Source organism: Pinus tabuliformis, chromosome 2_2 (genome assembly GCF_031772625.1).
Source record: "Pinus tabuliformis cultivar Carrire ecotype Pingquan chromosome 2_2, CPIR1, whole genome shotgun sequence".
In the NCBI taxonomy this organism is placed as follows: Eukaryota; Viridiplantae; Streptophyta; class Pinopsida; order Pinales; family Pinaceae; genus Pinus; species Pinus tabuliformis.
Window position 1 is genome coordinate 30,049,596 of NC_142300.1, and position 15,766 is coordinate 30,065,361.

The following is a 15,766-nucleotide window of genomic DNA, read 5'->3' on the forward strand; positions in this document are numbered from 1 at the left end:
ATATGCCAAGACAACTCATGAAATATGTCTGCTCGCCTGTCAAACCATCTTGTCACTAGTGCTGACTGGGGCTCTGATGGAGATCTAAAAATGTGGGTGTGCTCAAGCGTCAAATCCATCCCATAGCTACTACCATCACCTACCAGCTCTATGATGTGATGGAAAATCCCACCTGGATCCCAAAAATAGTCCGGCCCTTGAGTCCCTATAGTAATCCGTGGCCTCTGTTGACATGTGGCCATGGATGTATCCAACCGCCTAACTTGCTCCATCAAGTACCAGCTCAGTACCTCTCGCCATCCAATCCCAAAGGAGAGATCGAATGTGTAATCCTCTATGGAAGGAACAAGCCCTCCAAGCTGATGTGGTATCATGCTCAGCTCAGTCCTGCTAACTTGTCCACCCCCTCGGGTACGTCTAGACAACTTGACCTCCCTCAATCCAACGCATAAGGGTGGGTTGATAATGCTATAGACCCTGTAAGTGGGCCTCTGAAGTGCACTGTGCTGAAAACCCAACGCGTGATCTCTATGTTGTCCCTGATCAATGGCTAGCCCAAGGGATGGCTGCACATCCTCCTCCATCACGGGCTCAACATGAGCCTTCGACTGCTCCTCCATAGACAACCCAATATGCCCGATATGCTCCCCAGTCCGCTGTAGGCAATTGTGGCAACTCCGTCATAGATCTGGAGGCCTCTGTACCTATTGGCTCCTCAACAATAGTGGAGTTGTCTTCTGGCACCTCACCAACCTGTGGTGCATTGTTATCACCTGAGAACTCAGTCACAACCCCGAATACCTCATCAATGGATGACACCTCATCAATGGGTGTATGCTCAACTATCTCTTTGCCAACCATGGCCCCTTCAACTACTCTTTCATCTTTTTTCTTAATACTTCTCATCATCCCTGCAAAATCCCATTGAATCTCCATTGGTTTGTGCATACCCCTTAGTTCACAGAATTCCCAAAAAGAGAGGGATGCCTGAATGCCATGACCCAATGATTGGTATGCCCTCTAGTTTCCCCCCAATAACTACACATCGGTTGCAATAATGTTCGGATTCCCAACTGAGGAATGAATCAATTTCTTCCCCACATCGATCATCATTTGTTGTATCCTCACCACCTCATTCCAAGTGACCGCCATGTTGTTTGATTCTAATATTTCCCACACGTTGAGCCAAGATTATGGCTCCAATACCACTGTAATGTTCCTAAATAGGAACGTAGGTGATATAGAAAGCATGCAAACAATCCAACAATCAGAAAAACGAAATATACATTAAGCACCCATGGAAACACTGGAAATAGAGAATTGTTGGGCCATTTTATTACTTATTCAGGAGAAAATACAATAGTAAAATAGAATGGTGCACGTGGGCTTGTCTCAATGTACAAGCATGACAAAACCTAGGTGAGAAAAAACTGAACTGAAGGCTGCTACAATTGCTGCACCAAACTAATTGCGCTGCCCCAGAAACTGCTCTGTCTTCTAACTTCGAAGGGCTGGAATCACTGCTTCCTGTGCTCAAAAAATTATGAGATTTCAGCTCCTTGCTCCTTGGCCTAAACCTAGAAAAACCCACGAAGGAATTGGCCAAATGTTGACCTCAAAATTTTGGCCCAAATTCCCCTTAGCTCCTCTAGCTGCTGGTTGAGTTGGGACCCCTGTTTGACCCCTTAGATCTGCCCAGAAAATTCTATAAATTTAGGAGTGTGATCCTTGCCCAAAACCCAAAAAAACTCAGAAAGGGTTTCCCTTGGTTCCAACCTTCAAAAATTGACCCTTCACAGCTTGGCCCTCCTCCAATTTCGAATTATGTTGTTGTGACTGATCCTATCAATCTTTGCTCTGCGAACTCCAACAATCCTCCTCAAATGGCCGTCCAAGTGATCTCTTACTTCTCTCGGCCAACTCCAACTCCCACGTGAGCCTAGTGATGGCTCTCTGCGCAGGCCCAGGTAACTGTAATTCAGACTATTGGGATCTTGGCTTTGATGGCTCCATACTCGCAAGAAAGGTTGGCCCTTTGCTGCTCTCCCAATCCTCTAACTCTCCCGACAAATGCTTGATCACTGATATCTCCAAACTTCCCTTGCGTATTCTCCAGCTAGTCAAAAATATGCACTCCCTGTTGTGGCTGAATGGCAGTTTTGTAACACACTCCCGAAACTCTTGAAATACTTTCGGAACTTCATCTCTAGGGCGGGCACAGATGGTCCCCCGAAGTAGAGGTTGAATCTCCTGCTTGAGAGATTCGTGGCTAAACAGTCGGTTGACTAAGCTAAACAACAGAGTGAATAGTCAAGTAATTTTGATTGCAAGGTGTAAGAATGAATCCAAAATTAGAGTTGCTTCCTCCTTATAACTCCTTGGGCCTCCCTAGCCTCATGTGGGCCCCTCCATCCACCTATTCGACTTTCCCTCCAAGCTATTCGAATGGGCCAATTCGAACTCCCATGTGGGTGGCCCCCACATTCCACTAGCAACCAAATAAAGTCGAATTGCTTCCTAAGTCCCTAAGTCGAAAATGATGGTTTCTCTTCCTTAGATAAAATTGTGTAAAATTGTGTAGCAACACCCTATTACAAATGTGTTTGAGAAGGGACATGACATTCTTCCATACAGTTTGGAGGCCGACATCAAGAGAGGAATGTGCTTGTCTTTTGTAGGGCTGTTAGACACTTTAATAGACTTCATATATATATGACACATGCTCAAGAAGAGCTCTTCATACATGACATTCATTCTTTTGACTCTAATGATAAATCCTAAGGTTCTCAATGGGAGCCACTAATAAAATAAAATCTCTTGCTCATGAAACCCATGAAGCAAGGCATGCAAAAATAATTTTATTTCCTTTATTACATCATTTATACAAGATTATAATTACATGTCATTATGAAGACTGAACCTAGTTACATTTTACAACACTACCTCAGCCACAGTGGGAAAGCCATGGCTCACAAGTATTTACAAACCCCTAAACATGGGTGTTATTCAAGCATACACAAATGATATGATTGAAAAATAATATGAAGCCTACCCAAGTTCTCAGGGAATGATATAGTCACAGTTGAGCAACACATCAATCAGTTTTATTGCCGTGTAGATGGATGAGATATTCAAGAAGAGGATGAATGCATGAGACTCTTTCCCCTTTCGTTTGAAGGGAATGCAAGATAATGATACTTAGTTTTATCTTTTGAAGAATCTAGGGCAAAGTAGTGTAGTGTGATTCTTCGTTACTTGATAACAATTTGTGGAGTCTTTTCACTTTTTCTAGTTAGCTTAATCTTCTTCTTCTTCTTCTTATTAATGCATGTGTGTGTACTTCATCAAACTGCTACCAAAACATAAGAACAAGAACACAAGATGTTGGCTATCTGCCAGGGCCAAAACCTCTATTCTCTTGAGAGGAAAACCCTTGAGTGAATTTCCCTTATTGAAGCTTCTATTGCTCAGTGCCAAACCCTAGACCCCTGACAAGAGTATCCTCCAAGCACAAGTCAAGTCTTCCTTCTTCTTGCACCTTATTCCCTGGTACTTCTTTTGGCACTTCTTCCGACACTTTGTTCTTCGGCACTTTGTCCTCCTCCTTCTAACACTTAGTTCTCTTACTATGAATCTTGTCTAGAGATAGACCTTCTTTGAGTGAGTCTTCTAGGTGAGGTGTTCCTCTTCTATCCCTTGCACAAGTTGACTTCAACGTTGACCAACCGAGATCCTTATTGAGATATGAGTGTATGACAGTGATGTTGTTCTGCTACCCTAGTTTCTCACACGTGTGGGAGGATTACTAGGTGTTATGTGCTCTTCTCTCCTTCGCTTAAGTGTCTTTCTTCCACACTGGAGTAGGAGGCCTTGTAGACCTAGTTTTAGCCCCAAACAAAGAGAAATATACAACTGTAATCTTATTGATGATATAGCTGTAGACTATCCCTCATTTTCTCGCACGTGTGACTGTGTATACCCTAGAAAATAGTCCCTCAGACGTTGTTGCTCTTCATCCTTACCTCGCTGCCCTAGTAGACCCTTTCCCTCGGCTTTCTTCGTTCTTCTTGTCCTCTTTCTCTTGCAGATTTCAGAGCTCAAGTAGTACATTCTATTTGGAGTGGACAACCTCTATAAATAGAGGACTATCCCTCCTTTAGGCCGACTAGAAGGGCAACTATTCCTCTTAATTGTAGGCCAACTTTGAGGGTAGTTTGGTGGCTGATTTGTTGAGCAGACTTCGGATAGTTTCCATGGTGATGTAGCATGCTTAAAGAAGCTTCTTGATGGTGCCATAACATAGGAGTGGACTTGACTTTGCTTGGAGGTTTTCCCTTTAACTTTAATATATATCTGTACATGGTGTAACATGCCCTTAAGGCCTTCAACATTTCCTTTTGACTATTTGACTCACCTATAACACTTTGACATGTGCTAGACTTACTTCAATGAGCAAGAAACTCATTGACATATATTATAAAATAATATTTCTTTTCTTGAATAAATACAAATATCAAAAGTACATTTATGAAGACCAAACCTAGTTACACTTTCCTTCAACACTCCCTCTTAAATAGGGAGGTATTCATATAACATTACAAGGTGTTTGGCTATTATCAATCTTGAAGAATTCACATAAGAGAAACCGGATTAGCAATCCATCTGTTATAACATCATATCCATGAACATTGTCATAGTGCAAGGCCTTGACTAACAACTCCATCTCTCTACGAGATCATGAGCTATAATGCTGGCAAGACCAATGATTTATAGACACCTTCATCATTGTCTCTCAAGGTACATACCCACCCGGGGGTTCTCTGAGTATGACCTTCTAGGACTATTCTTATCTTGGGTTCCCAACCCTCAAAGAATATCAGTCCTCTTGCCTACTCTTGTCTTGGATGCCCTACACATCCTCAAAGAGTATCGGATGTCAGATGATTACCTAATCCTCTCATTCTTTCTTCCCAAGTGAAGACAAGAATGTTGTGTCTATCTTGTGTCTACATTTCCATTCATGTCCTTCATCTAGACTTACACTGTTAGTCCTAGTCTAGTGCATGACCCATGAATTGGAAAACACAATTGTCACTCCTTTGTAATCAGGGGTGATCCAAAACTCCCTCTTGATCAGGGACCTGTCAGAGCTCCCTCTTCACTGGAGACTCTTTTTTTCATCAGCAACTTCTTCTTTGTGGGTCCTTCAGCTGCTTGATTTCCTTCCTTTCTTGATGTCATGAAGGCTTTGTTCGGACTTCTTCTAGGTAGTGCACCATCCATCGATCACTTTCCTCCCTGGTTTGTTATGTCATGCTTACTTCGTGGAATGTGGATTTCTTGTCATTCACTAGGTTTTCTTGTCATCTTGGCTACTCTTTTGTCATCTTGTCCATGCTTCGGAATATTCTTCTCCTGGACGCTTCATTGTACTTGCATGTTTACATGCTTTGACCTAGTAGCCCATCATGACTTCATCTTGATATTGCTTCAACATTGTTTATTTTCTCTTTTGGTGGATGGCTTCTTCATCACAACATCTCTGTAGAGTAGAATCAATTATCTGCACCTTTTATATCTCCAAGGCCTTCATAGGTGTCTAGGGTCCTTTCTTCCTTTATCAGAGTTGTCTTGCCTTCTTTCAGGAGATATCTTCAAAGTATCTTGTCAGATAGTGATTCTCGGTGATCATGGTGTTCTTCAACATGCTTGATCTGTTTCTTCATTTGCTTCTTATCAGATAGATAGGTCAACCATCTAATGCTTCTTGTGAGAGCATCGCTTGCTAATTGGACTTGTCAGCAATTTTTCTTGCTTCCACTCCTTATGTGACCATATTCTTTTGTTGACCTTCATTGCATTGTGGTACATGCCTTCGAGCATGTTCTTGGTGAAAGAGATTCTTTCATACTTGATCATGTTATAGAACTATTACCATGACTCAATAGTATACAAATGATAACATGGCTAAACTTTGATGCATACATACCTCATCTTGATTCTCGTTTGATCATCCTTTGGTGTGGCCCTTCTTGCTTCATCTTAGCTTGCTTGGATATCTTCCCTTTTCTTGAATCCCATGAATGGGATTCCCAATGAGACATTTGCTTTGGTCCATAAACCTTCTTTTGAAGATTCCATCATAGGATTTTAAAGATCCTTGTCTTGCAAATGTTTCTTTTCTTTTTGATGATGGAGGTCTTCTAAGATTCTTAATGATCAAATTTTTCTTTCATCATGGATGAGGTCTTATACTAGGTATGCTTCTTCTACATGAGTGTCTTGAGTTATATCTGCCATTCTCCTATATTCTAGAAGATTGTAACGAATAAAATATATATAAATAATGTAAAATAATTGTAAACAATAATAATCATAAATAATGATTAGTTAAACTAGTAATTAGGTTGAAGAGGCATGTCTAAATGAGACATGACTCTTCGTGAAGTGACACTTGCCAGATATAAAAGCAAGCCTCTCGTTCTCATTGTAAATTATCATTCTAATTCTTATTCATATATTTAATATAATATTTATATCCTCAATGGATAACTTCATATTCCAAGTCTTCTGGAGTAATTAATTCGTAGAAGGAACTTTGTTCGCTTCATTTGGTATTAGAGCAATCGATCCTCTGGCTGCTTCACCACTGCATAGAGCCACGCTCTCCGGTCCAGGCCCTTGGCCATCAATTTGTCGTCAATTGTGTTGCCATCATTATTCCAGCGTTTCGCTACTAGTTTTGGAGTTTCTCCAATTCACTAGATTTGTCGCCAGACCTTTGGCCATTTAAAAGATTTAAAAATATATATAGAGGAATTATTCAAGAAAAAAGAGAGAAAAAAAAATAGAGAATTAAAAGGTCAATATATATTAAAAAAAAAATTATATATATAAAAAAACCAATTATAAAAGAAATCAAATAAAAACAAAAAAATACAATACAAACAAATAATAAATTAATAAAATAATAATAAAAGGGAAAAAAAATCAAACTTACCTTTCCGTCGTAGCCACCTTCCTAGCTGTTGCATTCGTCTGAATTCAAGTCGCTCGACCAACCAACCGCACAACAACCATCCACCGTTGCCATCCCTCACTAAACTCGAGTGGCATCAGTCGCACGTTGCAGTCCATCCACAACCAATCAACCGTTCCCTCCGCACACTGGTCGTGGCACGTCCCAGATCCCTTCGTGCCCTCTGTCATCTTGTCATCCCAGCATCCTCACCCAATCCCACGCTGCGACTCCTCGACCGGCCATAAACCTCTGTTTCGCTGACTTAACTCAATCCCTGCCGACAAAACGACAAGCCGGTTGTCCCCACTGCCTATCGGTCGGTTTCCTCGACCCAATTCCACCATGTGTCTACGCAGTTTGCTCTGCTGCTTTACGTGGCTTCCGAGGTATCAAGGGTCGTAACCCCTAACCATTACCATTACCATTACGTCACACCTTTTGAAAGTGGATCACATTATCATATTACAATAACCATATGATTATAATCTAATATAATTATAACGTGTGATAAACTATAAGGACTATAACGATTATAACTCACTACATCGAACTATTATAATATATACGACTATATATTATACAATATAATTATATAATAATAAATTAATTAATTGATTTACATAACTCAATTAATTTGATTATATAATTTAATTAAAAATAATAATAATATATATTAAAAAAAAAAAAAAGATTACAAATAAAAAAATATAAAGAGAAGTTAAAAAAAAAAAACAGAAGCTTAAGTTGACATATTGTTGACGTAAAAACATCAAGACAAAATGGAAATTAGTGAGGGAAGATTTCCTAAAACCTTTAGTAAATGTATTGACACACTATTTAAAATCAAAGGATCACTCGCAGGAAGAGATATCATAATCTCTATCAGTCCTACTGGAAAAAGTAATTATGTTAGTCATAAATTTGTTAACCAATTGGTGATTCCTGAATCAAATATAGTTGAAACGAATATTTTTGGCACATGTAACAAACAATACGACATAAGCAATCTACACCTAAATATTGGAGATTATACTTTTACCTCACAATTCACTGTGAAAACCTTATGTTTTAACGATAGTGACATTGTTTTGGGATCACCCTAGATGGAAACTCTAGGTTCCTTTATTCTAAATACTAAGAAAAAGTTTTTAACATTTTCTTACAAGAAGAAGAAAATAACACTCCAAGATGTTACACTGAAACCTAATTCAGTAACGCCAGAAGATATATCGGATATTTCAAAAGTAATGTCTCAAGAAGGAAAAAAAGTATTACAAAATATGCAAAGTGAAATTGACAAAATCATTGTTGTCAAAAATGAAGAAATTTCTCGATTTAAAAACCATAACGAAAAATTATTGACGCAAATTAAGAAACTTAAGAAGGATAAGAAGTCATTAGAAAACAAGGTACAACAACTTATCGAGAAAGAAGCATCAAGTGTAGGAATTCAAGTTGATGACAAAACAACAAATACCGATCCAGTGAATGTGACTATTCAAGAAGACAAGTCAATTGAAGAAATGATATGCTTAGATGTTGCAGTTCAAACAATGAACATTCCTAGTGAATGTTCCATAACCAACTCAACATCTTCGCTAGAAGAAAATCTAAAAATTGCCACATGCCTAATAAGGGAAAGTAAAGTCCCATATCGGCATCCGAATCATGAGAATAAACGAATCAACCATGCTACATATCTGAACCATTCAGAACTGAAACAACAAACTGATGTTTCAGATAATAGTGATGTAACCTCAATCCAGTCTTATGCTAACAAGTCGTTACAAAATTCCAGTGATCAGAATAGTATACAGAAGATTAATCTGGGATGGTCTAATCCCTTCTGAGTGCGACAATTTTGTTTGTCACTAAGAAGATCATATCAACTTGTATCGACAAGGATGACTATTCGGAAAGAGAAAGACATTCGAAGCCGAAAAAGAGATCAAGCCTTTTTCATCGACAAGCTTTGAGGACAAAGCTTTTTGAGGAAGAAGGCAATGTAATGAATAAGATATATATAAATAATGTAAAATAATTGTAAACAATAATAATCATAAATAATGATTAGTTAAACAAGTAATTAGGTTGAAGAGGCATGTCTAAATGAGACATGACTCTTCGTGAAAAGACACTTGCCGGATATAAAAGCAAGCCTCTCGTTCTCATTGTAAATTATTATTCTAATTCTTATTCATATATTTAATATAATATTTATATCCTCAATGGATAACTTCATATTCCAAGTCTTCTGGAGTAATTAATTTGTAGAATGAACTTCGTTCGCTTCAAAGATATTTCTACTCATGCATTTTTGTTCTTATCATAAATGCTATATCTTCATGAGTATCTAGAACTCTATCTACATCATGCTGCTAGATTCTAGAGGGTGTTTCTAGCCACGCAATTTTAATTTATTCCTACATTCTCCTATCCTACTCAAAACTTTGAAAGGAGTCTAGAAGTAAAGAGTTTGAACTAGTCATAGTAGAGATTTGGAGGATCTTCCTTCTTTTCCTTGTTTCCTTCTTCTTTCATCTCTTGAGTTATGTAGCTTCTTCCCTCTCCCTTTTGTTGTTGTTGTCCTTCTTAAGCTTAGGACAATTCCTTTTGTAGTGTCCATATTCTTGGCATCCAAAACATTGGATTTTGGAGATGTCTTTGTTATTTGTTCTTTGTGGACCAAACTTGTCAAACTTACCCTTTCTTTTGGCCATGGTAGCAAATGCTTGCTCCTTTGATCCCACATCTTCTTTTGCCTTTAGTCTGGTTTCCTCTGTCTTGCATAGAGACCACATTTCACTGAGAGTGGTTGCTTCCTCCTTGGCATATATGCTTGATGTGAAGTTTCCCCACTCCTCAAGTAGAGCATTGAATACTACTGTTACCATCTCTCTGTCAGACATGACTTCCCCAAGTTCTTGAAGTTGATCTCTCATTTAAGAGATTTTCATGAAGTAGGGAGCTATTCCTTCCTTTGTTATCTTCATCTTGTACAATTCATTCCTCAGAGATATTAGTTCTCTGGTTGTGGACACCGAGAATAGCTCTACTGGCTTATCATAAATTTCTTTCAATGTCTCGACTTTGGAGACATAGGGAATGAGAGAGTCTTTGATTGATTCTATCAGAATCCTTTGAGCTCTTGTCTCATCCTTATTGTATTAGGCTAAGGCTTGAGTCTGTTGCTTAGTAGGGATAGTGATATTCCCTTTGACATGCTCGAGGAGTTCATTCTCCTTGAGTAGTAGATCAGTCCTCTTCTTCCATGCAAGAAAGTTATTGGTACCTAGCAATTTATTGCTTTCCTTGCAAAAAGACATTGATGTATACTTAGAAGCGGACATGTACTTGATAGATTTTGAGATGTGATGGATTTGCTTCTTCCTTGAAGACTTGATGGCTTTCCTTCCTTGGATCTTGATGTTCTTCAAGTTGCCTTCTCCAAGTGGACTTGCTTGATGATGAGATTTGTTTGAAGACTTATAGCTTGATATAGGTCCTGCTTCAATCTGCTCTTCTTTGTAGGTGCCTTTATATGAGGCTTTTCTTCTAGCTTTGTAGACCTTCTTGATGAATGATGGATTTTATACCCTTCTTGACCTTGAAGTGATTGAGACTTCTAGGCTTCATGCTTCTCCTTGATGAGTGTTCTTGAGTCGCCCTTTCCTTGATGTGTCACCTTAGTTCTGATACCATGTTGAATAATCTAGGGCAAAGTAGTGTAGTGTGATTCTTCGTTACTTGATAACAATTTGTGTAGTGTTTTTACTTTTTCTAGTTAGCTTAATCTTCTTCTTCTTCTTATTAATCCATGTGTGTGTACTTTATCAAACTACTACCAAAACATAAGAACAAGAACTCAAGATGTTGGCTCTCTTCATGAGTTCCCCTCGGGCCTGCAATTGGTTAAGGGATTTTATAACATTTGTAGAGCAGGTTTGGGAGATGATACAACCTACTCAAACTCTTAAGGGAAATTCACAACACATTCTTATATTGGGAATCCTAAGTTGAGAGGATAAAATCTGCCCATCACCAAACATCACATGTGGTAGGATTCACACATGGCCAATGTCATTATCCATGCAGAAAAAAGTTGATACATGACCTAGACTCACCAATCTATGCCTCCATCAACTTAGCATGTATAAGTAGTACCACTCACTTATTTTGATGAAGAGAAAACTAAAAAGTAAAAGAAGGGAATGTACCTTAACCTTGCACCGATCCTATTGGAATATTTCTTCTCCGTAACAACTCATGTAATAGATGTAGGCATAGGTCCCATTTGGAGTTACTTCCTAGACAACTCTTTCAAAGTGTTTATCCTACTAAGAATTTCATGCCAAACAAGTCTGTTTTATCATAAATTAATATGTGCATGGACATGTACCTGGTACAAATGTACAATCACCAACTATAAGGCTAGGATATGGCTTAATGAAAATGATTTTGTCTTCGACCCGACTTCCACAAAGAAATCATACCAACCCCTTCTATTTTGCATATGTTGTGAGATGCCTAAGTCAAAATACTAATTGTCCTTCTAATCCCTAGAATCATTAACTTGCTTCCACTACTGTCAAAAAACTTTTATCACACCTCTTTCCTACTTAAGCAAAGATAGCTACCATATCCTTTTTGGCTCCAACCATAAGAGTATCTATCTCTATCCTAAAATGACATTCTTGGCTGAAATCTTGCTAGGCTGAACTTATCTAGATGTAGAATGTATCCCAAGTTATGTTGCATGAAACATCTAGGAACCCGACATTTCAAGACGTACCCGTACCCGAAACTCCGAAACTCAGCCGAAACTTGACCGAAACTCGACCATTATGTAATCATCTATAAGAGTTAATATAGACTTGGTTTTCCTTCTAAATTGTCATCTATAGGTCTTATTACCTTTTTTCTTGCAAGATAATGTGTTATTCACTTATTTATAAATTTATTTATATATATATAAACATATATTGCGTTTCAGCTAACGTTTCGGCCGACGTTTCCATTTTTGGGAGGTGACGTTTCTAAACGTACCCGTTTCGGAAACTCTGAAACGTTTTGGCGTTTCGTGCAACTTAGATCCCAAGCTATAATGAGAATTCTCATCATGAAAAATTGCTCCACAACATCATATTAATAAGAAAGATATGCTGATCTCTCTGATCACATTCCACATACTCTTGCCAATTTTTATGATCATCTATTTGTCCACAAACAAACACAGCCCTTTACGATGACTAGGGGACACAAATAGTCAACAACCCACTCAAAACGTTCTAACAACTTACGCATTACACATTACAATTACATGCTTATAATAGACGTGAGCCCAATATGATGTCGTTGATGCATTCCTACCAAACTATTATGGACCACCACCCAAGCACTCGTGTTTTATAAGAAAATTGAGACTTCAAAAACCTCTTCATCCATCTTACTTTGTATCTTAAACATTCCACTTCTTAGCTCTATTTATTTCTTTTATTAGTTTGCATCATGGACACTGACATTGAATCTAGGTTTGATCTTGAATGGCTTTCCCCATGGGATTATTTTCTGTTAGCGTTTTCTAATAGTGAGCTTCAGTGTGCACATTGCTTTCTAGCTGTTTTTCGCATGTCTGAATTACATTGTGTAGTTTAGTCATTTAAAAACAATTTATTTAACTTTAGTGAGCTACAATACCTGTAAATTTTGTCTTCGAACACTGCAGTTCTTTTGCTTTTACAGTTATTTTAAGGAACAATATATAAGCGGTTGTTGTGAGTTGTACAGGTAAGGGATGAACTAGAGCACTTGCTTGATGATGATGAAGATATGGCCGAGATGTATTTAACAGAGAAGCTAATTCAGCAACAGCTAGATGAAACATCTTCTCTTCATTCCTTTGACGGGACAAGAGAAGTAGAGCCTGAGAAAGTTAAGTCTGATGCAGAAGATGAAAGGCAAGTTTTCTGTGAGTGCCAAAATTACTTTTCGAAACTGTTATTTTTGTGTTCGAGTCATGAATGTTGTCTGTAAAATATGTCCAAAAGATTCCATGGTTGCAGAACCCTAACTGTGAACTTTGAATTATATGCAGTCACAATATGTTAATGCATGTTATGGTGGTGTGCACATTGTAGTGATGAAGCCCTTCCCAGTGCTCTGCATCTTCTTGCTAGAGATGATAACAGGAAATGTAGCAATATCCAAACTGCCAGCCAATGTAGCAACCACAGTGGTTCTAAGAATCTTGATGTAGAAGAACTGGAGATGCTTCTAGAGGCTTACTTTGTGCAGATTGACGGTACACTGAACAAGCTATCAGCTGTATGTTCACCTATACTAGTAAATATTTGACTAGATTCATCATTTTCCACATTTACCTATTAAATTATGCTAGGTTGCTCCTTTTTTTTGTAGAAATCACAAGGTTGTTTTTTATCAGTCTCCTCTAATGGCGTTCTGGAAGAATACAATCAATATTCATGTTTATGTCTGATTGAAAAAGAATAAAAAAATTGTTCTAAACAGAGATTTTGAATGAAACATGTTTGTTAATTTCTCTTTATGGTATTTAGAATCAGTGTTGCAAACATTGGCATCGACAAAAATTGCTGAGGCTCTTGATGTCAGGACATTTGTGAAGACCTGAACTGATATAAAAGACTATTTCTGAAAGTATAAAGATTTACTAAACTGTAACTATTGTAAAGAATTTCTACAGAACTACCCATTTAAAACAGAGTACGAATCTAAAAAAAACTCCTGTTCTAAGTTTATACAAAACTTCATATAATTACTTGCTTGATTCAATGATAAACACTTACCTGATCTGTTGCGTATGTCTGCCGCGGATGAAATTGCTCAGAACTCGTTCAGAACTCCTCCAGTTTGCTCCTCTTTACCAAAAGATCGAAACCACCCAGCCAAATTGAGCAGAACCTTGCTACTCAGACCAGTAAGCTTCTCAGTTGAAGCAGACTATTTCCCGGTGCCCAGAAACCTCAGAACAACCAGCTCTTCTGTCATAGTTACTCCAGTTTTTTTCTTTCGTATCTCTTTCGTTCTTCCTTCCTTCTTCCCGTTCCCCCTTCTCAAACTTTTCCTTCTAGTTTATAAACTAATCCTTGGCGGTGGCCATCCTTCCTCCCGCACCCACCGCTTCATTTCCTCATGACACCCTTCCCCTGTCGTGTCATATCCTTTCCTTTTTTTTCTGATTTTATTTTAATACAAAGGTTAGAAAAATATTTTATCATTAGTTTATTATTTATTTTTTATTTCTTTATGAATTGATTTAAATTTATTTATATACATAGGTCGTTACATATATCCCCCCTTTAGAAAAACTTCGTCCCGAAGTTAGAGTTTTATCTTATATGAATATTTATGATAGCGATTAGCATATTTTTCTTAGGATTGTGTATTGAGGTTAAATTCTTACTTAATGTAAGGCACTACAATTTGGTATTTTGAATACCTTAGGTTTATAATTTTAATCATGATGTTTTATTTCATTAGGTTCCCCAACTATTTACAACATCATCCTATCCTTCCTAATCTCTTCCGCTCCCATCCTATCCGTCTTCTATTGGAGTATGTCATAGCATCAGTTATACTAGCCTAAACATTTATAACTCCAAGGATAACAGCGTCGGTTATATTGACCTGATCCTTAGTAGGCATCTAGCAGTGATCATCACACATCTAGGGGAGCGTGACTCGCACAGTCCTCCCATGACTCCAGGTTTCAGAGGATACACGGTGGGCAACACCTCCACCCCTCCCAGTAGAATCAGGGTTAATACCCTATCATGGAATCTCTTTGAGCCTTAATTGTTCTGAGGATTTTGTCATCACACGGTCATTTGGTAAAGATATTATCTGCAATCATAAACACTTGTCCATGCAAAATGTGCATTAACATATTCAAAACAAATAGCTTATGTATCATTCACGCATGTCAATTACCGTATAACATACTTTGCCATATTCTATTCATGTCATTAACTTTCATATTTAAAATTTAATCATTCTTTGATTTCTGTCTCATCAATCATGTTGATAAGTATAAATGAAACAAAATTATAATATCTTAATTTTCATCAGAAGCAAAATTACTCAAATTTTTTAACTTTACTTTGATAACTATAATTTAATAAGATTAATAACATATTCCGTCTTGGTATCCATGTACTAGCGGAATTAAACAGATATTATGTCGTAAAAATTCACGTCTATATATGATCATTTCAAAATGGTTCTGAGTCTCTGAAAAGAAAATATATACAAAACATAGTTTAAAGTTCTTCAAAATTGGCACAAGTTGGGGTATTTTGACATATGGTTTCTATATCTTCCCAAGTAGCTGATCCAAGACTATACTTGTCCCACTGGACCTTAACTTGGTCTACTAGACGATTTCTGAGCTGTCGAACTCTACGTTCCAGTATACGTAATGGTTTGACCGATATGGTTACTTCGTCCGATACCTGCAATTCCTTCCATTGAAGGTTATGAGATTGATCAGCTATGTAATGCCTTAATACGGATACATGAAATACATTATGAACTTTATGCAAGTGAGGTGGCAGTGCAAGACGATAGGCAACAGGTCCAACTCTATCCATGACTTTAAAGGGTCCAATAAATCGAGGTGATAATTTTGTCCATTTTCCGAATCGGATAGTACTTTTATTCGGTTTGATACGGATGAAAACCTGATCCCCTATTTCATACTTCCTATCA

General features: G+C 37.8%; 1 protein-coding gene across 2 annotated transcripts in view; it reads left to right on the top strand.

Annotated features, from left to right (window-relative positions):
• Positions 1-15,766, top strand: part of LOC149191364 (magnesium transporter MRS2-F-like) — a 283,963-nt gene that overhangs the window by 191,848 nt on the left and 76,349 nt on the right. For both annotated transcript variants that reach the window (XM_089404195.1, XM_089404196.1), the window contains 2 exons: positions 12,809-12,978; positions 13,159-13,345. In XM_089404195.1, coding sequence (XP_089260321.1) covers positions 12,809-12,978; positions 13,159-13,345 — 357 coding nt within the window. The remainder of the gene's footprint in view (positions 1-12,808; positions 12,979-13,158; positions 13,346-15,766) is intronic.